Genomic DNA, 26,159 nt, shown 5'->3' on the forward strand with positions numbered 1-26,159 from the left:
CCTAGAGAGTCCGTGGCCTAATATTTAACTTAAGTTTGGCGGTGTCCTGGAAGGCTGAAATTAAGATGTTCACTTCTGAGGAAGTGTGAGGATGCGCTTTAACCAGGGAATGTGTTGCACTACTAAAGTGCCTCTCAGCAGTATCTTCATGACCACCAGTCCACCAGCAACCCCCCCCCACCACCGCCTTCGTCTGCCCCACTTGTCCCACACATTCAAAGCTCCTTTTGGGGAGGTCAGTTGTGGCCCAGTGCTTGCCATCCTCACGCCTCTGATTGTTGGTTCACCTCTAGGTGGACTCCTAGCAGAAAACCTCTAGGACGAGACTAATAGCAGAACTATTAGCAGAACGCCTCCAGGACAAGTTGTTAAACCAAGGCCCCCGCCTGCCCCCTCAGGTGGACCTAACAGTTTCCACGAGTACTGTTAGAAGGAAAGTAGGGGCATTCCCCTGAGTGGCCTGGCCTGGCCAATATATATCCCTCACACGTTCCGCTGAAACAGCCGACCTGCTCGTTTTAGCACTGCTGCTTGTGGGATCTTGCTGTGCACAAACCGGCTTCAGCGCTTCCTACGTTACAACAGTGACTGTGCTTCAGAAGCTCTTTATTGGCTGTCAAGCACTTTGGGACGTGCTGAGGTGAAAGGTGCTGGTGGATGAAACAAAGACATTCCAGTGCCAAAAAAATTTGATGTACGACAGGCAAGCCATTTCTCTCGCTTCTGTCAGTTTTGAGTTCGTAAAAAGATCTTCTGTCAGTGCGTGTAATGGTTTAGTTAACAATGTTAAAAGGAGTGGGTGCTTTGATCTGGTTTCTGCTTGTGAGGTGTAGTATCAGAAGCTATATGATATGAGTGTGGTACTGTGAGGGGCATCGTGTAGGGACGGCTTTTAATATGGTTTCTCTATTTGCGATATGTTTCATAAGAACTGGGTGCGTGTTACATCAGTGTTTTGTGGTGCTTTATATTTACATTGCTGATGTGTTAGAAAGCTCCACGACTTGTAATATTGGTGAACTTGAGTGCGAAAAGGCAGAGAACTGAGAACTGATGACCTAACAGTGCCTATGCGTGTCCCTGAGTAAACTGTACAGCGCAGTTAAATGGGTAAGCATGGCAGCCATTTTGCGCATAGCAAGGCTCCAGAAGCAACAAGATGGACTGACCAGTTAACCAGGTTTGGTGACGCAGATTGGTTGAAGGAGGAATGGTAGCCAAGACACTGGAGAAACTCCCCCACTCCTCTCCAGAGAGCATGATATTATTTCTGCCCATCCTAACAGAACAGGCAATTTGGGAGACTGGATTTAACTCCCTCTCCAAAGACCAGCCCTTCTGGTAGCAGCCTCAGCCTCAGTGTTATACTTGTGACTGAGTGCGATATCAGTCTTGCTGAGTTGCCACATTTGTAAGAAAAGGACATGATGACAGTGGCCGCAACTATAGAAATAGAGGACAAAATAAGATGTCGGCTGTTTCTCAGTGGTAGCTCTATGTCAGACGGTTGTGGATTCGAGTCCCAGCCCAGTGCTCTCCAGTGCCAGCATTGAGGGAATGGTGCACTGTCAGCGGTGCCATTTTTTTTGGTTAAGATGTTAGACCATGGATGTGAAAGATCTCTCAGCTGCTATTGGAAAAGTAGCGGCAGGATGGGGGTTGTGGCGGGGGTGGGGCTGTGCGGTAAGTGCTGGGTTCTCCCTGGTGTCTTGGAGCCAATATTTATCCCTCAACCAACATCATTAATGTGGGGCATTACTGTGTTACTGTTTGTGGAATCTCTCAATGTGCAAATTGGCTGCTGTGTTTCCGACATTACAACAGTGACTACACTTCCAAAGAAATTTGCTTAATTGGCTGGGGCGTCCTGAGGTGGTGAAAGGCACTAGAGAAATGCAAGTTCTTCCTTGTAACGGTGCTGATTAGACGACATTAAGCTTGCGGGGGCCGAGGAGGTGTTGGTTTTAGAGGACTGCAGGGCACAGGGGAAAGGTGAAGGAGGTTAAGAATTTTACATTTGCAAATTTGAGCATGAAGCAAAGAATTGAGCCACGGCATTAAGCTTGAGGATACAGGGGGAAGGAAAGCTATTACATTTACGGAGTGTGCATATATCGATATGTTCTAATCCAGAAGGTATAACAATTGAGCCTTACTGGAAACGCAGCAGTTGCAATAATATTCGCTGTTCTTATGTGATAAACTTCTAAATCAGTGAGGTTTTCCCAGTTCCCAGAAATGCAAAATGCATTGCTAAGCAATAATTGCTTTGATATTTCAGACAAGTTTCAACAGAGCACCTCCTGCCACCCCCTCCCTCCCCCACCCCACACACCACCCCACACACCACCACTGAGGATATAGTCGAGTGCTTCAGATATTTTAAAGGTCAAGTATTGATTTGAGTGCAGCAAACCCACTGTGGAGTGCGCAAAGTTGTGGTGGCATTGGGGAAAATAAAACTTTTCACAGCAGCCAATTTGCGCACAGTATGATACCGCAAATAGCAGTGTGATCATGACCGAGATCATCTGTGTTTTTCAAGTGATGCTGGTTGAGAACTCTTCCCCCACCCACACCACCCCCTTCACCCCCGCTCTTCTTCCAGTAGTGGCCATGAGATCTTTTCAGTTACATAACCCAGGTTTTCTCGAAGCTCGCCACTAGGCCTTGCTTGGCAATTTTGTTCCTTGGTACGAAATGTGGGTCCTAGGGTGTGAAGGGGAACAACCGAGGAAAATCCGAGAGGGTAGACTCGGCGATAGGAAGGTTGTAAAGGGAACCATCTCACTAGGGAGCGTCAAACATCTGTTACGGTCCCAGCTGATGTTAATACTGGGCAAGTCAGATAGAAACTGTGGAGGAAAGTTACTGCACAAATTCACAGGACCCTGCTGGTGAACTTTTAACTCACAGAACACAATATTTATTGAACAAGAAAAATTAGCTATATCATACCAGACAGGAAGGTTGGAAACAACTCAAGATAACTCGAATTCAGACTATTTCTTTACCCCATTAATATCTTTACAGAACACAAACCACTGAAGAGTTACCACTAGCTTGACACAAAGGCTTCTTGCTTGGGACTGGCACAGTGGCAAACGGTTTTCTTCCTGTGAATCCCTGAGCATTCACGCGATGCTTTTCACCCAACTCATCTCTCTCCACAAGACACCCAAAAAACCGTACTCTAAACTCAGCTTTTTCAACTGCAGAGCGAACAAATGAGTTTCCTAACCTCAGTCTTCCAGTAGCACCTCTACTAAACTGATCACTTTACTGAGTCCTATATACTGATTATTCAGTTAACTACTGTCCCCAACAGACTTGTAGTTTGCCTTATTGGAGAGCTTAACATCCTTGTATTTGCTCTCTGACATACACGGTACTCTCTTTTCTGACTTTTCTGTGTCTGTCTCCCTGTACCGCTGTCGCTAGGCAACAGTAAAGTTTTTTCTACTTTGTGTTTATTCCCCCACCCAGAATCACTAAAATTCTAACCCCTTTTAACCCATCTCTTTAACTTCATTAAAATGTGGAAATGCACAGACAAACCCAAAAGACCTGACCTTTTATTCAGGAGTCTATCCATTCTCCCAGGCACGAAGGCTCACAAACAACCTAAATGAAACTGAAACTATTTTACCTTTCTTAGCACGCAAGTATACATATATATTCAACTTAAAAATTATACATTGTTCATAACACATTTAAAAAGAAAGATGTTCATTTGCCTGGCATCTTTCACAATTGTAGAACAAGCAATAAAGTAATTTTTGAAGTGTAGGCTCTGTTGTAATGTAGCCTCTTTTGTAATCCAGGGAATGTGGTAGCCAATTTGTGCACAACAAGCTCCCACAAACACCAGTGTGAAATTGACCCACATCACCTTTTTATTACTGATGTTGGTTGAGGGGTAAAATATTGTCCCCCCCCGGCTCTTCTTACATTGGTGGCCATGGGACTTTTTATATCCACCTGAGAGGGCAGACATTTAACTGATCTGAAAGAAGACACCTTTGACAGTGCAGCACTCCCTCAGTACTGGCACTAGGAGTGTTGGCCTGGATTTTTTTGTGTAATAGGCTCTGGAGTGAGATCTTGAACCCTTGACCTTCTGATTCAGAGGCGAGCATGCTACCCACTCAGCCATGGCTGACATTTGTGGGGTATTAAGGAGGACAACTGGTGGGTGGGGCCAGTTGTTTTCAATATTTTATGAAGTTTGATCGCGTTTTTATTGAGCAAGGATTAGCAGCATACATTAGAGTTGGAAACAATCGTTTACTGACTTCATGAGCCACTTGTATTGCTGTTGTGAAAATTATACCCAATTGGAGCTAGATAAACCAATGATACTGGAGAGTATGCTGTGTTGACCTAGCAGTTACTCTTCTGGTGCAGCCTCATGCTCTATTTGGTGAAGTTTCCAATTTGCAGTCAACAGGATCGAAGCTGCAAGAGGCATGCTCCTGGAGTTACGCCTTAAATTCAATTTGGGTGACTCTTTCTGTGAAGTGGCAAAGAGGCCTAATCCAAAAGAGGAGAGAACACAGAAGCCCCAAATCAAGGAGTGTGACAAAGTTGAAGCAAATAAATCCTTCACTTATGCCACAGGGCTACTAGTTTAGGAATGAGCATTTTAAAAATGAGAATTACAGGAGGCACCCAAATTAGTTTACAGCAAATATTGAAAATTTAGGCTAGTCACACAGAATTCCCAGCAGAGAAACAAGCCATTCGGCCACTCTCCTCTGTACTGGTGTTTATGCGCCACACAAGCCTCCTCCCACCTCCTCTCCATCTCACTCCATCAGCATATCCTTCTATTCTTTTCTCCCTCACGTGTTTATCCAGCTTCCCCCTTCAATCCATCTCTGCTACTCACCTCGACCACTCCCTGTGGGAGCAGGTCCCACGTTCTCCCCACTCTGGGTAAAGAAGATCCTCCTCAAACGTTAGTGACTATCTTATATCCATGGCTGCTAATCTTGGTCCCATCTTCTCCTCATCTACCTCATCAAGCCTCTTGGCAATGTTAGAGACCCTTTTGGGCCACCCTCAGCCATCTTGAGTTCAAAATAAAAATCCAAGCCGGTAAAAAGCATCAACCGAATGATGAGCCAAGTTAACCAACTGACTGTAAAAACTGAAGCTCTACATGAAGTTTCAGCAACATTATGCCTGTGTCCTGCCCGAGACTCCATTTTCATACAGGTGGTGAACGTTAAGTGTTAGAGGAAGGTCCAGGCAATTTTCTGCCTTTTGAGAACAGAATATGAATAGATTTGAGAAACATCTTGGATGCTTTGGAGAGATCAGCTGAGTTCCAGCCAAGGATGGAGGAGTGGGGATAATGAGATAGCTCTTTCAAAGAGCCGACACAGTCAAGATGAGCTGAATGACCTCCTCCTGTGCTGTGTATCCCTGGAAGGGAAGGATTGAAGGAAATGGTGCAAAGTTGGACAAACACAAAACGGTTGAGTTGTTTTTTTTTGTTTGTTTCCAGTTTGCAAATGCTCTTCAGAAGTGAGGGGGCACTTTGAACACAACGCGGCCAACATAATAACTGGCCCCCCTGATGGGTAAATTTCACATTTGTGAAGCTTATTTCCGCAGGACTGAATTTCCACTGGATTCTGTTTTGAGAACTCATGGACTGTATTGACAGAAACTATAAATAGTCATTGATCTTTCAAGCAGACCCTTCTGCTCAGTGACTCTTCCCCACTGAAAGTACATTATGATTTTATTCAAAAAACAAACCTGTTGCGAGCTCCAGTGCAACCACAAAACACTTGAGTGCACGTGAACAAAAAGTGTGGAAGTCAGTGTGCAATGAGAAGATGGCGTTAACATAGCCTGAGTATTTCTGTCTCAGTGTGAGGGGACGCTGACTTTAATTTTCTGCACTCGAGGTTTTCATCAGATGTTCCCTGTAAATCCCCATCTTGGCAGTAAAGTACGTGGGGAAGTACCAATAGCAAGATTCACCACTGCACCCCACTCTCCCCTTCCCCCACCCAGCTTTATCCACATTCAGCAAATGTGACAGCAGCTGTCGGTTAAAGAGTGCCAAGATGCCACCTTTCCCTGTAAGGTGCCTTGCTCAATAATTCCAGGAGCCTAACTAGCAAAAAGTGTGCGCTTGTTAAACATCTGGCTGCACTCTAGGTGCCAGCTGTGGTGCTCAGCGGGTAGCACTGTCCCACGGCTGAGTTGCAAGGCTGCAAGTTCGAGCCCGCATCAGAGACTTAAGCATAAAATCTAGGCTGTCACTTCATCCGAAAGCTGACAGCTCTGACATCAGTACTGCCTTTCAGATGGGGCGTTAAACTGAGGCCCCACCATGGCTAAAAGACCTGATCGTTGTTAAATTGCAGTCTCCATTCGCCCTCTCCATTGTCTCTCCCTCCCCTCACTCCACCTCACCCCGCTAAATGGGACACTCCTCCTCCACCTTCAGTTACCATACCCTAACAGGGCATTGGCCACCATGGACTTCCATTGGATTGGCCCATGATTATCCTTGGCAAAGTACTGCAGTGTTTTGCTGTTGCCTCCTGCAGTATGGCTGACCAAGAAACTCTCCCGCTCTTACCACTTGCCATCAGGCGCAGTGGAAGGATTTATAGGCTGAAAATCAGCCTGTTTGGCCACGTTATGAATGCATCATCCATAGCCATCAAGTCCTGGGGTGGGACGTAAACCCGGAGCTTCTGGCCCAGGGGTAGGGGTGTTACCCACTGCACCACAAGGCTTCCCTACAGGCATTATTCCTAGTATTTGAGTATATGATCCCACAGCAGAGTTTGCTATACAAGCATTAACAACCATTCTGTGGGTCCGACCTCATCTAGCTGGTCACACCACATGGACTGTGTCTAGCTGGTATTACGACCAGTCCCTGGGCCAGGTCCCCCAATTTGTTAACTTTCCGAACGGGACCCCAATTTTGTTATGCACCTGGGTGAAAAGGAATGAGCTGGCTCCCCTTCTTTATTCAATCCCTTTATTTGGCTGCAAGAAGGCTAATTTAAAATGGATCCCTCTGCCAGCCTGTCTTTCCTGCCCCCCCCCCACCTTTTCCTAGTCTAAATATATTTATTTTTAAGAAGGAGCCAATTTAACTAGGCTTTCTTGAGTCAAAAAAAAGAGTAAGTTTATTAGTTACTAAAACCTGGGAAAAATAATAAAAGCGCAACACCCATACATACAGAACAGAAATGAGAAGTTAGGAGTCCAAATAAAAGTTTTAAAACTTATATGAATCAGTCTTTGGCTTGTCTGTGAGGCGTGGCTGGTGCTACGTTGTGGCTATTAAGTTGGGTGATTCCGGCAGAGCTGACTTTGGTAGCTTCGCAGTTGGTTTGGGGGCACTTGGCTATGCAGGGTAGCTGAAAAGGCTGTCCTGTTTCCTTTTTGATTTTGGCTTCTGCTGAGCCTTGCCTCCAGCAACAGAGAGAGAGAGAGACATCGCCTGCAACTGCAGGGGTGATTAGTTGGCCTTCTTGCTGTCACACGCAAAGCACACCAGCACACGCTGCACTGCTTTGCAGCTAGCTTTTTAACCCATTTTTCCCTGTGTATTCCCATGAGGGAAATAGTCATCTTGCATTCATATCGGAACTATTTACACATTCTGAGGTCTAAATCAACAGGAGATAGATGCCTGGGTGACTGCTGAGACATACAAATTAGTGGAAGAGGTAGAATTGGAGGAGTGCAGAGATCTCAGCTGTAGCGGCTGGAGAAGGTGACAGAGATAGGCAGGGGGCAAGGAGGAATTTGAAAACAAGGATGAGAATTTTATACTTGAGGCATTGCTTGACTGGCTTGTTAGATCTAATAGCCTGTGCCCATTGTGAAAACATTGCTGCATTCATATTTTAGAAGCTGTCTCTTTATATAATTCAAAAGCCAATTTGTGCTTTGTCACAGGACATTAACACAAAACAAAAGCACCCATGGCAACATAGTGTATAATTAATGAAGTGGGATGCCCCTAAGCAAATCCTCACTAATTGGATAGGGGTGTGTGTAAGTGTAAGCTCAGGTGTATTGGGAGGGCTGACTCAGGACTAGTGGCATATATAGAATTTGGGATGACAATGGCACTGGCGAGGTCAGCATTTATTGCCCATTGCCCCTTGAGAAGGTGGTGGTGAGTCGCCGCCTTAAACTGCTGCAGTCTGTGTGGGTATAGGTACACCCAGAGCACTGCTAAGGGAGTTACAGGATTTTGAACCAGCAGCAGTGAAGGTGTACCCCACACCACGTGGACTGCAGTGGTTCAAGAAAGAAGCTCACCACCACCTTCTCAAGGGAAATTAGGGATGGGCAATAAAATGCTGGACTGGCCAGCGACACCCACATCCCATGAATGAATAATTTTTTTTAGAAAAGCAGGTCCGCTTCCCAAGCCAGGAAGGTGTGTGACTTGGAGGGGAGCTTGCAGGTGGTGGCGGTGTACCCATGTGTCCGCTGCCCTTGTCCTTCTGGTTGCAGTGTTAGCTGTGGCTCAGTTGGTAGCACACTGGCCTCATAAGTCAGAAGGTTCCCGGTCCAAGCCCCAACTCCAACACTTGAGCACCATAATCCAGGCCAACCCTCCCAGTGCCAGTACTGGGGGAGGGCTGCACTATCAGAGGTGCTGTCTTTCCGATGAGCTGTTAAACCAAGGTCCCCTCTGCCCTCTGAGATGGATGTAAGAGATCCAATGGCACTATTTGAACAAGAGCAGGGGAGTGGGCGGGGCGGGGGGGTTCTCCCTGTGTCCTGGGGCCAATATTTGTCCCTCAATCGACATCTCATACACCAAAAAAAAACAAATGCACTGGCCACTATCTTATTGCTGTCATGGTAGCTTGCTGTGCACAATTTGGCAGCTGCAGTTCCTACGTTGCAACAATGACTGCACTTCAAAAAGTACATCATTGACTGTCCAGTGCTTCGAGAGGTGATTGCGAAAGGTGCTACAGAATGCAGGTCTTTTTTTTTTGGTAGAGTTTGGGAGTTGCTGCAGTGGATGTTATGCAGGAACACCGGAGCCACACTGTGCTGATGGTTAAGCCCATGGATGGTGCGCTGATCAAGCAGACTGCTTTGTCCTGGATGTTGTTGAACTGATTGCGCGTTGAAGCTACACCCTTTCAGGCAAGTGGAAGTGTTCTGCCACGCTCCCGACTTGTGCCTTTGGTGTTGGAGAGGCTTTGGGTGGTTCACAGGTGGGTCGCTCGCCGCAGAATGCCCAGCCTCTGACCTGCTTGAGTAGCCACAGAACTTGTGTGTTCCAGTTTAAGTTTCTGGTCAGTGGTGACCCTCAGGATGTTGTTCGGGAGGGATGGGGCAGATGGGAAGGTATTAAGGGGAGGTAGTTGGGCTTCCTGTTGTTGGCGATGGTCACAACAAGCAACATTTTCACTACACATTGCCACAAGACTAACCTGCGACTGAGATGATTGACCTCCAACAATCACAATCATCTTCCCTTATGTCAGGTATGCCTCTAATCAGTGCCAACTCCCTCCCCTGCACCCCTGCCTCCCAAATACCCCCACCCTACCCCCCCCCACTGACCTCTATTGACTTCATGTTTACAGAGGCTCCTTGGTACCACACTTGGTAAAATGCTGCTTTGCTGTTGAGTGCAATCGCTTTCATCTCAGCTCCAATTCAGCTGGTGCCCATCTTTGGATCAAGACGGAATGAAGTCTGAAATAAAAACGGGAAGTGTTGGAACAGCTCAGCCAGCCTGGTATCATCTGTGGAGAGAGAAACAGGGTTGACGTTGCCAGTCGGATGTGACTCTCCTTCGGAACTGAATGAAGTCTGAACCTAGCGTTGCTCTGTTCTTCTTTGTTTGCCCTTAGGACCATAGAATTGTACAGCACAGAATGAGACCATTCAGCCCATTGAGCCTGGGCTGGCTCTTTTGAGTAGCAATCCAGTAATTCTCATTCCCCCCCCCCCCCCACTCTGCTCTCTTCTTCCCCCACCCCATAGTGTTTTTCCCCTTTTGAAGGCTTCTATTGAACCCTGTTTCCAACACCCTTTCTGGCACTGCATTCCAGACCACACTGTGTAAGCAAGCTTTTCATCATGTCAATCACCTTAAATCCGTGTTCTGGGTTACCTACCCGTCGGCCAGTGGAACGTTCCTCTTCATCTATTTTGTCCAAACTTATCATGATTTTAAACCTCTCTATCAAACCTCTTCTTGGCCTTCTCTGCTCTAAAGGGAGCAATTGAGTTTATTGCAGCAATAAGCAGAGGCAAGCCAGCTAATAATCACTGCCTAGACTCCTGCATGGTGGCTGTTCATGTGTGAGCTCTGTTAATTAATGCCTGATCCCCAGCTCATCTAATTACATCCAACACGCACCATCCAGCTGCTTGCTGGAAGTCACTGTTTCCCACATGAATGGTGCCCACTCAGTGCCAGCCTGGCATCGCCGGTTATCAATTCTCACTTCAACTGCAGAACTGTAGAAGGTTTCGAGTTCACATCCCTCCCACATCCAGAGTTTGAGCTATGTAGATCCCTATTGGCACTCCACCGTGCATTCCAGAGGCAGTGCCACGTTGCCAGAGGCACCACGATCCAGATGTGGTGTTGGGAGAAGACACTGCTGACTGCCCAGGTGAAGAAGAGCGAGGAGTGCTGGTCAACATTTCTCCCAGAATCTCACACCTAAAATGCAGGGCGAGCTTCTTTACCCAGAGGGCGGGGAGAACGTGGGGGTGGTCGAGGTGAATAGCAGAGACGCATTTAAGGGGGAAGCTGGATAAACTATGAGGGAGAAAGGAATAGAAGGGTATGCTGATGGTAGGAGCATAAATACCAGCGTAGACCACGTGGGCCAAATAGCTGTATGTTAATATTAACCGGCTGTTCATCTTATTACTGTTTAACGTGCCCACCCCATAAGTAATTCGCCAAATGATCAATGCTTTGAAGACATGGTAGGTGGTGCGATAAGGCGGCGTGCAAATTCAAGTCTTTCACCCCTACAAGCATCTATTTCCTAAGAGTTTCCTGGGTAGGCGTTTTGTAGGGCAGAGTGCTTCTGATTATCTTCTCGCGCACATTGTTAGGATTGTTCATCTAAACTTCATCGCCGCCCTCGCCCCATGCTCGTCTCCAACCCTCTCCATTTCACATAGCTTCAGAGAAAGCGATGTGCTCAGCTGGCGCAGAATGACTTCTTCTCGGTGCACACTCCAAGGTGATGCAGTCTGATTGAACGTGAGTATCGGTCTTTGCTTGAATAAGATCCCTAAGCTGTTTCAGCAACCCAGCGTGAAGATTAAAGGCAGCAAACAAACCCAACAACAAATTCAGTCTTGAGCTGAAAGCTATAGGTTCCTTCTCCGCTGTTTCTGAAGCCTGTTGTTTGGGCCTCGATTAATGCAATGGCACATGATGATCTGACATTTCATTGCTTTTAGATGCCTGACATGGGGAAGCTTTGACATAGATCACAGCAAGTCCATGTCATGGCTGGGTGGTGGGCAGGGCTGTTCTTCATCAATGTTGATGTTCATTCCTGCATGTCGTGCAAGCCCTACCCTACCCGCTCCTCCAAAAGCCCAGAACTCAGGGGGCGCGTGCACCTCAATGGAGCATGATGCAGGAAAGCCCCCTGGTTCAATTGCCAGAGCCTGCTGCATTAGCTTGTTCCAATGCAGTTGGTGCAGAGAATGCTGCACTTTGTCTCTGGGTTCACCCCACCCTGGGGTATAGAATCTTACAGCTCAGAAGGAGGTCATTTGGCCCATCGTGTTAGTGCTGACACTGTTCTTTCCCTCATAGCCCTGCAAATTTCTTTTTTTCCTTTTCAAGTATTTATCCAATTCTTCTCTTGGAAGTTAGTGTTGGATCTGTTTCAACCACCCGTTCAGGCAGTGCTGTTATTCTACCACCTTGTCACGGAAGTTCTATTTTGTCATAAAAAATCGATTCCGAAATTCAGACAGCCCATCTAAAAATGCTTGCGCATGGAGCAGAGGATTTGACTTGGCTGAGAGTGTCCTCCCTGGTTAGATAGGCAGCTAACACTTGCTGTCTAGATTCACCCGTGAAACCTGTTTGCTTGGGCAGGATGCTCGTGTGCTGAGAGAGAGAGTGTAAGCAGGGCTGCTAACTTGGGCAGCATCACAGTCGGGCTCACACCCGTTTTCGCCCCCACATCCACGTGGCCACTTGCCAGCCGGTGCCGTGAGGGAGCTGAGAGCTGCATGAATATCGTGGCCACCGGAGCAGTTCAGAGGCTGGGTGTCCTGCAGCGAGTGCTCGTCTCCTGGCTCCCAAAGTGTCTCCGCCCTGCAAGACTCAAGCTGGGATCTTGACGGACTGCTGACCCACTTGCCTGTTTAAAGCTGCACAATCGCTCGATTATCGTTCAGTAGCCCACTCAATCAGCACCTCATCCTTTAAACATTTACTCGACAACCTCCGTAATATCTACAGGGTGCTCTTCCTACTGAGGTATTATGACACCCTCATTCCGTCATTGGCTGGCACAGACCAGGGATTGAATCTGTCGTTCAAAAAAAAAAACCTGGATCGCTTTCTTCTCCTTTCTGGGTCAACTTTGGTTTTGAGCGTGCATAAACTCCCCAGTACCCCTTCCACAAACATTCACTCCCTCCACCACTGACGCACAGTGGTAATAGTGTGTGTGCCATCTACGAGATGCACTGCAGGAACTCACCAAGGCTCCTTCGACAGCACCTTCCAAACCCACGACTGCTACTGTCTAGAAGCACAAGGGCAGCAGACACATGGGAATAGCACCTCCTGGAAGTGCCCCTCCAAGTTCCTTCACTGTCGCTGGGTCAAAATCCTGGAACACCCTCCCTAACAGTACTGTGGGTGTACCTACAGCACATGGATTTCAGTGGTTCAAGGTGGCTCACTGCCACACCTTCCCAAGGGGCAATTCGGAATGGGCAATAAAAATGCTGGCCCAGCCACTGAGACCCATGCTCAAGAATAAAAGTGACTGCAATCCAACAGCAATGTGGTTGACTCTTAACTACCCGCTGAAACATCCCAGCAAACCACTCAGCTCAAGTCAAATTAGAGATGGGCAACAAATGCTGACCTTCTTTCACATCCCCCTGAAAGAATTAAAAATTATAACCAGAGGGGGAGATGAAAGGAATTTTTTATTTTTACACAGCGAATTGTTGTGATCTGGAAGGCGCTGCCTGAAAGGGCGGTGGAAGCAGATTCAATAGGAACTTTCAAAAGGGGAACTAGATAAATACTTGAGGGGAAAAACTTGTAAGGCAATGGGGGGGAAAGAGTTGAGGGGGAGTGTGGTGGGGGAGATTGGGACTAATTGCATAGCTCTTCCAAAGAGCCATCACAGGCATGATTGGCCGAATGGCCTTCCTCTGTGCTGTAAATGATTCTCTGACATATGTTTATTGTTTCTTATCCAGTGTGTTTCTGTAAATCCTGCTCTTGACCATCCCCTTTCAGCACGTGCGTTTCTCCATTCTCTCTTCCCAGTGTACTCATATAATGCTCTGGATTGGCCTTCAGGCTCTTGTGCCACTGGGTTCATGTTGAGGATACTGGGGGAATGTTGCTTGGTTTTTTGCTGGTCTTCTCTGTTCCAGCCCCCTCTCTCAATCACTGCTTTGCACTGTCATCCTCTTAATCACAGGGGCCTGGTCCCAGCTTGGAGTGTATTGGCAAGCTTAGAGAGTGCGATGCCCACACAGACTGGTAAACATTTTGACTACATTGCTCTCACTGCATTTCAGTTCTACCTGGTAGACTTTGGAACTGCATTTCCAAATTTCCAAAATGATGCCAGGTCACGTGTTTCTGTGAAGTGTCTCTTTCCTTTCATCCTGCAAGTAGTCTGAAGTAGGAAGCAGACCAAGACGTTGATGCTGCATATGCTATCTAAGTACATAACTGGAACAAATGAAGAGGACACTCAGTAGAGTGCATATCTTCACCCTACGTTAACTCAACACTATTACAATAACACAGCTCTTCCATGAAGCTTTTCCCTGTCTGGTTGATGATCTGTAATTACAAAGCTGAAAAGAGAAACCTTTTCTTATTAAGAGCTCCACCTTACTGAGGAGGCTTCAGGCCAATCCACATCCAACAACCTGCTCTGAAAACTCTGCCTGCACTTTGACAGATGTGACAAATTGCACCACAGCAGCTGAGACAATCCATGATGTTCTGAAACATTCTTATTTTTTTTAAAAAAAGTCATTTTGCCCTACCTCCCAATGTTACCGGATCCTTTAAAAAGTTGAGGCATTCAATCCGGGTCAGCCTGAAGGTGAGATATTTGCAGGGCTATGGGGGAGTTGGACTAATTGGATAGATCTTTCAAAGAGCCAGCTCAGGCACAATGGGCTGAATGGCCTCCTCCTGTGCTGTTAGATTCTATAACTACACAAATTGTTTCAAGGAGAGAGGAGTACACTGCTCTCTCTCTCTCTACGGCCCTCCAAAGTCAACCTTAGTACCATGGGCCTTTGTTGTGCAAGGGGTAATCAGAAGTCTTGCTCTGCAGTAGGAGGAGGTGGTATGTAAACCAGCTATGGACTTATGATCAGTTGGTTAAACCGTAATTTAAAAGCCTACAATCAGCAGAAAACACAACGTTTGTGCATCAAAGTACAAAATGTCTCTCCGGTGCTCCTCACCAGCCGACACAGCGGCTAGTTAACCACACCAAACAATGGGTTTTACATTGGGGGGTGGGAGGGGGAGAGTGGTGAGGCTTTGAGAGCCTTACTTGCTCAACCCTTACTGTTCCAACTTGTGTAAAACGTTCCTAAATTATAAACTTCACTTCCCATGTCTCCTTGACACTAAAATCTGAGCATTTGAGGTTGCCTCTTCAACTTTGGGTTTCTGGCTTTTATCTTCAAAAGAAAACTTCACTTGACATGTTTGCTGCACTTGTAAACCCATCACACCACCCTCCCTCCCAAAGGAGGTCTCGTGTTAGGTGAGAGCTCAAACATTGACATCTAATTAAGTGCCTTGCTTTTTGATCGCCATGCAGCTCAGTTTTCAAACTCGCTTTGGATTTTTTGTTTGATAATATGCCTTAGCCTGCCAACTCGCGCTCACCACATCTTATTTCCTCAACCATTGCCCAAGAGGGCTTGCTGCAAATTCCAAACCCTGGAAGGCATCAATACACACCCTAGCATCATCAGGGGACATACACCCAGGGAGAAAACCAAAAGGGGGATATTAGATTATTATGAGGTTGCAACATTTTTTTATGGCAGAGAGGGAGAGCACCATAATTTAAAAAGTAATTGCAATGGTTATCATAAAAGGAAGAGGATGAAGAGCTGAGGTAAGAGTGAATGGCTGTAGCTGAAGAGCTAGCACCAGATGGCACACTGGGCCAAATGGCCTCATCCTGTGCCGTGAATTGCGCCATACTGTTAGCAGGTATGCAGTAGCTGTATAACGGGATGATTTGGGTTTTCAGATTGGCAGTGTTGGCATCAGACAATGGCTGTTCCTCCCTGGTCATTGCACTAATGCCAACTCGGTGCCATGTATGAAACCAGACAGATGGCATCATGAGGATAGGAGCAGGCTGACCTTAAAGCTTGAGTCGTAAAGTGTGCTGATAAATTCATCAAATTCCCCTTGCTAACATCAATGATTAATGACCGCACCTCTCAAGTCATAGAAATAAATTGTGGAGGACGAGGGAGTTTTGGTCCAAATGCGGTTTTGGTCTGGAAGTGGCATTTCCCTCCCTAAAGAGGCATTAGGGAGCCAGATGGGTTTTTATTACGACAATCCGGTACTTGGAATTTCCCCAGCTGTTACGGTGGGATTTCTACTCGAGTCTGCGGATCATTAATCCGGGCCTTTGGATTACTAGTTGGGTTTGTGAATAAAGAAGGTTAATTGAACTGAAACCGAGGTGGCCCAGACCCTGAGGAGTGGGCGAGGGATGCCCTGCTGTTACAAACATTCCCCCCTTGTGGTGCATCTTGTTCTTGGCAGCTCTGCTTGATGAAACCATTGTTGCGAGCTACGGAAAATACCATGTCTGTTTACAGACTTGAGCCCGTCCATGTGTTTTCTGAACCACTGCAACGCAGAGGAGAAGTAGTTGTTTACTAAGGGAAAAGAAAATGTTTTCTGCACAATGCATGTCCCTCATGGCTATACACATCCCATGCGGGACACATGTGCATCCAGCAGCTACCTTTTACCAGAGCAAATGTTACTATACCACCTCCAGCAGCTCAAGTCACGCACTGCACAACAGTTTCCATCTCTACACCAAATAGTGTATAGGTTACCTTATGCTACTGGACAAATAATATAGAGAACGGGAGTTCAAATTTGCAGTTTGAGAATTCTGTTTTTTTTAAAAACTCGGGCTGTTGGGAAAAACCAGCTGGTTTGTTTAAAAAAAAATTATACAGGTCTTTCATGGCCCTTCAACTGATACCTCAAAGTGATTTAAAGCCAGCGAAGTGCTGTTTTAATTTTTTAATTAATTGCTTTTAATTTTCCTAAATTCGGGGAATGTTTCATTAGATTGGAATATAGCAAATGTAACTCCTTCGTTCAATAAGGGAGGGAGACAGAAAGCAGGAAACTTACAGGTCAGTTAGCCTAACGTCTGTCAGAGGGAAAATGTTAGAAGTTATCATTAAAGTTGTTAGAGCAGGGCACTTGGAAAAAAAATCAAGGCAAGCAGGCAGAGTCAACATGGCTTTGTGAAAGGAAAATCGTGCTTAACCAATTTATTGGACTTCATTCAAGGAGTCACATATGCTGTGGATAAAGGGGAACCGGTGGATGTGCAGCACTTAGATTTCCAGAAGGCATTTGATAAGGTGTCAAATCAAAGGTTATTACAGAAAATAAAAGCTCATGGTATAGGGGGTAACATATTGGCACGGACAGAAGATTGGCCGGCTAACAGGAAGCAGAAAGTTGGCATTATTGGGTCTTTTTCTGGTTGGCAGGATGTGGTGAGTGGTGTGTCACAAGGGATCAGTGCTGGGGCCTCAACTTTTTACAATTTATATAAATGACTTGAATGAAGGGACCGAAGGAGTGGTGGCTACATTTGCTGACAACACAAAGATAGGTAGGAAAGTAAGTTGTGAAGAGGACAAAAGGAGGCTACAAAGGGACATGTTAGGTTAAGTGAGTGGGCAAAGATCTGGCAAATGGAGTATAATGTGGGCAAATGTGAACGTGTCCATTTAGGCAGGAAGAATAAAAAGAAGCTTAGTATCTAAATGGTGAGAGATTGCAGAGCTCTGAGATTCAGAGGGATCCTAGTGCATGAATCACAAAAGGATAGTATGCAGGTACAGCAGGTCATTAGGAAAGCTAATAGAATGTTATCATTTATTGTGAGGGGAATTGATTACAAAAGTAGGGAGGTTGTGCTTCAGTTGTACAGGGCACTGGTGAGACCACATCTGGAGTATTATGTACAGTATTGGTCTCACCATTTAAGAAAAAATGTAACTGCATAAGAGCAGCTCAGAGAAGGTTCACTAGACAAACACCAGGAATGGGTGGGTTGTCCTTTGAGGAAAGGCTGGACAGGTTAGGCTTGTATCCACTGGAATTTAGAAGAATAAGAGGCGACTTGATCGAAACCTCCAAGATCCTGAGAGGTCTTGACAGGGAGGATGTGTAGAGGTTGTTTCCTGTTGTGGGAGAATCTAGCACTAGGGGCTACAGTTTAAAAATAAAGGGTCGCCCATTTAAGACAGAGAAATTTTTTCTCTGAGGTTGTGAGTCTTTGGAACTCTCTTCCTCGAAAGGTGATGGAAGCAGAGCCATTGAATATTTTTAATGCAGAGCCAGATAGTTTCTTTAACAAGGGGGTGAAAGGTTATTGGGGGTAGGCAGGAATGTCGGTTGAGGTTGCATTCAGATCAGCGATGATCTTATTGAATGGCGGAGCAGGCTTGAGGGGCCGAGTGGCCTAGTCCTCCCAATTCTCATGTTTATATGTTTGAAGTGTGGCCACTGTTTGAAACACAGCAGCTAACTTGTGCACACCAAGCTCCCACAGGCAGCAATGTGAGAATCTGCTTTTTAGTGATGTTGATTGAGGGATAAATATCGGGCCCCAGGTCACCTGGGAGAACTGTCCCCGCTTTTTCTTCCAAAGCATTAGTGGCTGTGGGATCTTTTACATTCACCTGACAGATTTGGTTTAACATCTCACCCTGAAAGATGACATCTTCGACAGTGCAGCACTCCCCCAGTACTGGCATTGTGAGTATTATAGGTTCCAGTCTTTGGAGTGGGACCTATGAGGTTCTGGCTCAGAGCTGAGGTTATGGCGTAACGGTACTGTCTCTGGACCAGTAATCCAGTGACCCAGGGTAATGGTCTAGGTTCACACCCCACCACGGCAGATGGCAGAATTTGAATTCAATTCAAAATTTGAGGCCATTATTAATGATAACCTCGAAACCATTGTCGATTGTCACAAAAGCCCATCTGGTTCACCAACGCCTTTTTTAGAGGAGGAAATCTGCAGTCCTTACCCGGCCTGGCCTGTATGTGACTCCAGATCCACAGCAATGTGGTCGACTCTTTCTTAACTGCCCCTCTGAAATGGCTGCAAGCAAGCATGGGCAAATCGGGATGGCAACAAATGCCGGCAATACCCACATCCCATCAAAGAATTTAAAAAAAAAACTCTCCAGCCCCTTATCTCCATTAACCCTGAGAAAAGCTGAGGAGAGTGGGAAACCTCACTCTCACTTCAACCCATGCGGCTCCAGGTCAACGTTGTACAGGTATGAAGGCGATCAGGATCGGTACTGGGAGGGTCTTATTGAAGTACAGTGTGATTAATACCCAGGGTATCTTTGAAAAGGACAGTAAGTGCACAACCAATTGCAGCTTGTTGTTCTGGCTGTGGCTGTTGCGACCTTAGCTTATTTGGTAATCAGTTTGTTTCTTAGTCAAAAGGGATGTGGTTGAGAAGCAGGGACGTAAGTGTTCTATGACAGCTTTGAGACGAACTAATGCCTCAGCACCCCCTGACCAAGATGTAAGGAGATGGCTTTGAACAAATCAGAAAAGTATGACATTTGTGACGTTGCGGTAGTGTCTAAAATGAGAAGTGTGCCCTTAATCGGAGACCTTCCTTTTTTCTTATTTTAGAGGTGCGGTGGGGGGGAGGATTTGCGCGTCAAAATCTTCAGTGAGGTTTTCTATCTGTTCTTGGGATGTGGTGACGCTGGCCCATCCCCAAGGAGCTGGGAGTGGGCCTTCCCCGTGTGGAACTTCAGTGTGAGGGCTGCGGCCCTCGTGGCGAGATTAGCCCCCACAGTTCGTGGCGCTTGTCGCTGTTGAAAGCCTTTACTGAGTTTCTTATCCTTTATCTCAACGACGACTGCCCTTCAGAGGGGGAAAGAAAAAACGCTTCCTTGACCGTGAAGCGCTTTGGGAGGCCGTGAAAGGTGCGAGAGAAATTTAAGCTCGGTCCATTGTTTTTTTTTCCTCTCCACTTCTAACCCGGTGATGAGAGTGCAGCCAACTGAGCCAAAAGCTACCCCAGCGTCTCGCTGAGCAAATGCCAACACCAGCTGCCGTACAGGCGCAGAAACGTCACGGGTTCGACCCCCTCCATCTGTGCGGGATTAGCCGGGCTCTGAGCGGAATCTCAGCGAGGGGTGTGGGCGTCAGTTGCTTTCCACAGCCCGGTATGATCGGGAGTGAGAACATCAGCCAGGGTTCCCGGCCCCTCATTCACGATCAGTGATTACCCTTTGGTGAAATGATCTTCATACTTTATCGGGAAAGGGTGATCAGGCTCAGGGGTCTCTTTTCTCTAGAAAAGAGAAGGCTCAGGGGGTGGCCTGATAGAGGTCTTTAAAGTTGTGAAAGGGTTTTGATAGAGGAGACACAGAGAGAGCATTTCTACTTACTGGGGAAAGCAAAACTAAGGCTCAACAATATTAGACGGTCACTGATAAATCCAATGGGGAATTCAGGAGAAACTTCTTTACTCAGAGAGTGGGGGAGAATGTGGGACTCGCTCCCACAGGGAGTGGTCGAGGTGAATCACAGAGATGGATTGAAGTCGGTGGGGGGGAAGCTGGATAAACACATGAGGGAGAAAGGAATAGAAGGATATGTTGATGGGGGTGGAGTTGAAGAGGGGGGTAGATGGGGTTTGTGTGGAGCAGAAACACCAGCACGGAGCAGAGGGACCGAATGACCTGTTTCTGTGCTATAGACCCGATGTAATTTTTTTGCCTGTTTTCATAGTTTTTAAAATCTTTAAAATATTCTGTTTTCCAGTTTTTAGCATTTTGCACTGGTTTTCAATGTGTTCGAAATGTACAGTGCAGCGTCGGGTGCACTGAAATTGATTACCCCACTCGATGGAGTCTCAGGACAGGCTTGAGGTTTCACCCATTCCTCTAGCAGGGTGGAACAGGTAAGCCTGAGGCCGTGACCTGAAACCTGTCTGCCACTACACCTGTGATTCTGATACTTGCACCACATTTCGGTTTTACTGAGCAATGGGAAGGCCACGGGAGTAATTTTACCTTTTGGAAGCTTTGGAAAGAGCGCGTGGGTGTGGGAATCTGTGAGACCGGTGACATTAGCAGTGTTTCCTTATGCAATGTCTTAAAAGCCCCATATGAGGAATAAGGCACTGTTTGAAATATGTATAATGGGGACCTGTGTGAGGTGATTTTTGTCTGTTAAGTGTCTGGACCAACTCCCGAAAGTGAGAGTTATGAGTAAGCTGTGGTCGAAGCCTTCGATTAGAAGATTTCCCCAAGTTTATCATCATTTATTTTGTTTATAGCGCATGCTTGCTGAATAAAACTTGAAACTAAAAGTTAAGTGCAGTTATTTAAATGCCAGCTCAGTGCTCAAATCGGTCCTGGGACAACCTTTAACCTTTCCAGTTCTGGTTCCCTCTTATGACTTCAAAACCCTCTTTTAAAATGCTTCACTGCACCCAATTCTGATCTCTGATGCTCTCATCCCCATGTTTCCTCTTTCATTTCTGATTTTTTATTTCTTTCTCTCTCTCTCTCCTCAACTATTTTTTTCTGCTTCTCTTTTTCTTTCATTCTTCCTGTCTCTCGTTCTCTTGCTCTATCTCTTGTTCTCTTGCGCTGTCTCGCTCTCTCTCCGCTCCCCCTCCCTCTGCTTGCGCATTCGTGCTCTCTCCACGCTCGCACTCTCGTCCTCGTGCGCTTTCTCTCTCATCCTCGTGCGTGCTCTCTCTTGTCCTCGCACACTCTCGCTCTCCCCGTCACGTGCTCTCTCTCCCCCTCGCGCGCACTTTCGCTCTCCCCCTGTCGCATGCTCTCTCTCTCCCTCGCGCGCGCGCTCTCGTTCTCCCCCTGTCGCATGCTCTCTCTCCCTCGCACGCGTGCTCTCACTCTCCCCTTGTCGCGCGCTCTCTCTCCCCCGTGCGCTCTCACTCTCGCTCTCCCCGTCGCGCGCTCTCTCTCGTCCTCGCGTGCTCTCGCTCTCCCCCGTCGCGCGCTCTCTCTCTTCCTCGCGTGCGCATTCTCGCTCTCCCTTGCACATGCGCTCTCATTCTCTCACTTTTATTCCCCCTCTTTCTACCTCTCTCTCCCTCTGATGGCAGGAAACAGCGAGTCCTTCTGTATGTTATATTATTAATGCTGTGTATTCATGCATTTCCTATCCACAAACTTCACTTCCTATTGTCATGACTTCAGATCACTCTTTATTATACTGATATTGTCAATCTGATATACAACAGCAGCTTGCCTTTGAATGGCACCTGTAACCAAGTAAAATACCCCCAAGCTGCTTTACACGAACGTTACAAAGCAAAATTGAAACACATGAGATCAGGGACAGATGACTGAAAGAATGAAGAAAGTTCTCCTCCTCCCAGTTCTAAATGATCAGCCCCTTATCCTGAGACTGCCCCTGTGTTTTAGATTCCCGACCAGCAGAAACAATCTCAGCGTCCTCTCTGTCCAACCCCTTCAGAATCTCAAATGTTTCAATGAGATCCCCTCTCATTCTTCTAAACTCCAGAGAATGTAGATCCAGTTTTCTCAGCCTCACATCGTAGGACAAACTGCCCATCCTGGGAACTAATCTAGTGAACCTCCACTGTTCTGCCCCCAAAGCAAGCACTTCCTTCCTTAAATATGGAGACCAAACTGGACACAGTATTCCAGATGTGACCTCACCAATGTCCCGTACAATTGTAACAAGACTCCTTTTATTCTTGTGCTCCAATCCCTGTGCAATAAAGGCCAACATGCCATTTGCCTTCCTAATTGATTGCTGGACCTGCATGCTAACTTTCTGCATTCCTTGTATGAGTGCACCCAACACCAACATTTACAAGTTTCAGGACTTTTAAACATATTCTGCGTTTCTACTCTTGCAACCACTGTGAATGACCTCACATTTCCCCACATTATACCCCATCTGCCACCTTGTTGCCCACGCACTTAACCTGCCTATGTCTTTTTGCAGCCTCTCCGTGTCCCCCTCGCAGCTTACATACCCACCCATCCTTTATATCAAGGGCAATCGGAGATGAACAATAAATGCGGGGCTTACCGGCGATTCCCATACAATAATTAAATGCAAGCTATGAAAATATTTTAAGAAATCACTGCACCTGGAGAGTGAGGAGTTGGATTAAAGTTTCGAACATAGACCCTGATGTGGAAGGATCTCTGTCCCCTCGAAAAGTCAGGCTGCCTATACTCCTTACTCTGGAGTTCTGCCCAGTGTCCTCGATAGGCTTAATCCCTCGACCGACAGCTTGAAAACAGGTTGTTTGGGCGTTTATTTCTGGATAGATAATTGAAGTAGAAAGATTTGCAGGGCTGTGTGGAAAGGGCAGTGGAGAGTGGGGCTGATTGGACAGGTCTTTCAAAGAGCCAGCACAGGCACAATGGACTGAGCGGCCTCTTTCTGTGCTGTGTGACACTGTCTGTAGGTTTTCCTTTTGGCGGGGCGGGGAGGGCGGGTGGTTGTTGCTGGAGCTCAGATGGAGCAAATGTCTTGTAGTGGGGGCGAAGCCAGCTCTCTTGACATTTGGTCCAACTTTCGAAACTTGTAGGCGTTGAGCAGAACTCCAGTAACGTTTCACTGAAAAAAAAGTGAGAGACACAATGGTTAATATTTCCATTACTCATTACTTTTCTTTCCCCTCCCTTGAAGGAAGTGCTAACCCACTGTCTAAATTCTTGCGTTGGCCATTGAAGGCATCAAATCAAAATCGAAATGAAATCGAAAACCATACCCCTTGGGAGGCCGACCTTTGTGGCTGCGCTTCCTCGGCTTAAGCGCATGCACGGCTCGTGATACTGGAGGAACCCGCGGCCCATTTCGGGGAAGGAAATCTGCCAGCCTTACCCGCTCTGGCCTACATGCGACTCCAGACCCGCCCCCCCCCCCCGGCTCTTAAACTGCCCTCTGAAGTGGCCCAGCAAGCCACGGCACTGCGGGGTGTACCCACACCGCACGCACGGACTGCAGCGGTTCAAGGCGGCGGCTCACTGCCACCTCCTTGAGGGGCAATTTGGGACGGGCTAAAAGAAATAACTTTTCAAAAGGTGGATCTGCAGCGATAATCAGTCCTGAACTTATTGACTGGCGGGACAGGCTTGAGGGGCCGAGTGTCCTCCCCGTTGCTCCTTTTTAATCGTCTCTTTAAGAAGAGCAGCAAGTTCTCCTGGTGTCCTGGCCAGCATTCCTCTTAACCAGGAACAGATTAGTTGGTTACTCAGCCCCTTGCTATGCACGGGATCTCCCGTCCAAATTGGCTGCTGGACTCGCTGACAGTGACTCAACTCGCTGGCTCCGGGCTCTTCACTGATCTTATCCAAAGCCATCTTTAAAATAGAAATTCATTCTGCACGACCTTTTTGTTTTTGCTTTCTGTCCACCGCCCTCATTCACCAGTAATTCGCAGCCCTGCTCGACTGGGATGTAGAGGAGGAGGAGTCTCCAATCTACCTTGGTTGGTATCCCTGGTAGATTAATGTGGGCAGTCTGTGCCATGAGCGGAGGCCTAATGGCCCATAAGGAGTACATGTGTTGGCTTGGGATGCATTTCTGGTTGGAATTCGCTGCTGGGAGGTGGTTTGATTTTTCTTAATCGTAGCAATTTTCTTTCACCACCCTAATTACATGCAGTGATGGAAATGTCTGGCATCGCACAGCAGCTTGCTTATGGGCACAGTGCGCAACCAGGCAACCTGCCACGGCTTGTTGGTGTACCAGAGCACCGTGCGATTGCAATGCAAGTGGAGCCCACTCTGGGCCATCAGGTTAAACATCCTCCCCCCCACAAACTGCCCCAGCACCTCTTTGAGCCAAAGGCTACCAAGAAAGGCAAAGCTACCTGAGTTACTCAGCAGTTCCAAGAGGTCTGGAGCTCAGGGGGTGGGGGTCAGGGGAGACCATCTTCTCTAACCCTGTTTTGAGCCCGCTCAGCGTTGGGGGGTGGGGGGGAAGGGGGAGGGGGTTGTCGGAGTGCCTAGAGACTCCACTTGTAACTAGATAACGCTCATTGTGGTGTGAAAGAGAGACGTTTGCCACAATGAGGGGGATTAGTGAAGGACTTTTTATTTAAAAGCATTGACATGCTTTGCCTTGCCTGTCAGTTGGATTGTCTCAGTGTGCCTGCTTTTCCCCCTCCCCTTCCAGCCCCCTCTCTCTCTCTCGCCTGACTCAGAAGGCTGTGACTTCAAGTCCCACTCCAGAGATTTCAGACCTGCAACAAACCAGGCCGGCAGCCCCGATATCGGTACTGAGGGAGTGCTGCACTGTCTTTCCAAGGAGACTTTAAACCGAGGCCCCTCTGTCTGACCTCTTGGGTGGACATAAAAGATCCCGCAGCCATCAGTAGAAGAAGAGCAGTGGGGGGGGGGAGGGGTTGGGGAAGGTGGGGGGTGGTGGGGGGGGTTCTTCCCGGGGCCCTGAGGTCGCTATTTATCCCTCAACCAACATCACTCAAGACAGATGGTCTGGGCCGTTATCACCTTGCTGTTTGTGGGATCTTGCTCCTCCGTTACAACAGTGACCACACTTTGAAGGTGCCTCATTGGCTATGAAGCACTTTGACATGCCCTGCGTCATTTGTTCAGCGTCAAGTATTCTACCTGTTTGTTTTCCACAGGGTTACAATGGGAACTGCTGAAGATGAGTTGATTGGGATCCCCTTCCCAGAGCACAGCAGCGAGCTCCTGAACAGCCTCAACGAGCAAAGGCACAAGGGGGTGCTTTGCGACGTCACCATTGTCACTCAGGGACTGGAATACCGGACCCACCGAGCTGTCCTGGCCGCCTGCAGCCAGTACTTCAGGAAGCTCTTCACCTCCCGGTCGTTCAGCGGCCAGCACAATGTCTGCGAGCTGGATTTTGTCAGGCCCGAGGTGTTGGCCGCCCTCCTGGAGTTTGCCTACACAGCCACCCTCACCATCAGCAACTCCAACATGAGGGAGGTGCTGCAGGCTGCCCGCCTCCTGGAGATCCAGTGCGTCACCGACGCCTGCATCGACATCCTGCAGAGCAGCGGCGCGTCAGACAAGCCAGAGCCGGCTGCGGCCGATGACCTGACCGGCTACGCGAAAGCCAAGCAGTACCTGGACGGCTTCACGGAGGAGATCACGGCGAGCTCCATCGATGTCATCCAGATGCTGGACGTCCCAAAGTTCCGGCATCGCAAGAGGCCAAAGAAGCCCCCCCGGGTCTCCCTGAACAACCGCAGGAACTTGTACCGCATTGTCCAGCCCCTGAGGACCTCCATGAACAACGTCATCTCGGCACAACCGGCGGAGCAGCCGCAAGACGACTCTCCCGTCCACCTGGAAGACCAGTATTCGGGGACGCTGAGCGATCAGAGGAGCGGCTGCGAGGAGAGGCAGGAGGAGTACAAGGACTTCAGCAAGAAGACCGAGGGGTTCGACTACCGGCCACTGTCGCCGGCCGCCGCCGAGCTCCACACCGACGAGGAGAGTGCCGAGCCGGACCCAGCCACCTACCTGAGCTCGCTCAGCAACGGCATCCTCAGCAACAGCCTGGCGTTGCCCGACAAGCTGGTGCGGCGGAGAAAGTCGCAGATGCCCCAGGAGTGCCCCATCTGCCACAAGGTCATCCACGGGGCAGG

The 26,159-nt window shown here is 47.7% G+C and overlaps 1 protein-coding gene across 1 annotated transcript in view; it reads left to right on the forward strand.

Moving 5' to 3' along the window:
- LOC121274330 (zinc finger protein 271-like) overlaps positions 1-26,159 on the forward strand; it is a 175,088-nt gene that overhangs the window by 70,177 nt on the left and 78,752 nt on the right. The window contains exon 3 of the mRNA XM_041181572.1: positions 25,170-26,154. Coding sequence (XP_041037506.1) covers positions 25,177-26,154 — 978 coding nt within the window. The 5' untranslated portion in view covers positions 25,170-25,176. The remainder of the gene's footprint in view (positions 1-25,169; positions 26,155-26,159) is intronic.

Source organism: Carcharodon carcharias, assembly GCF_017639515.1.
Source record: "Carcharodon carcharias isolate sCarCar2 chromosome 36 unlocalized genomic scaffold, sCarCar2.pri SUPER_36_unloc_1, whole genome shotgun sequence".
In the NCBI taxonomy this organism is placed as follows: Eukaryota; Metazoa; Chordata; class Chondrichthyes; order Lamniformes; family Lamnidae; genus Carcharodon; species Carcharodon carcharias.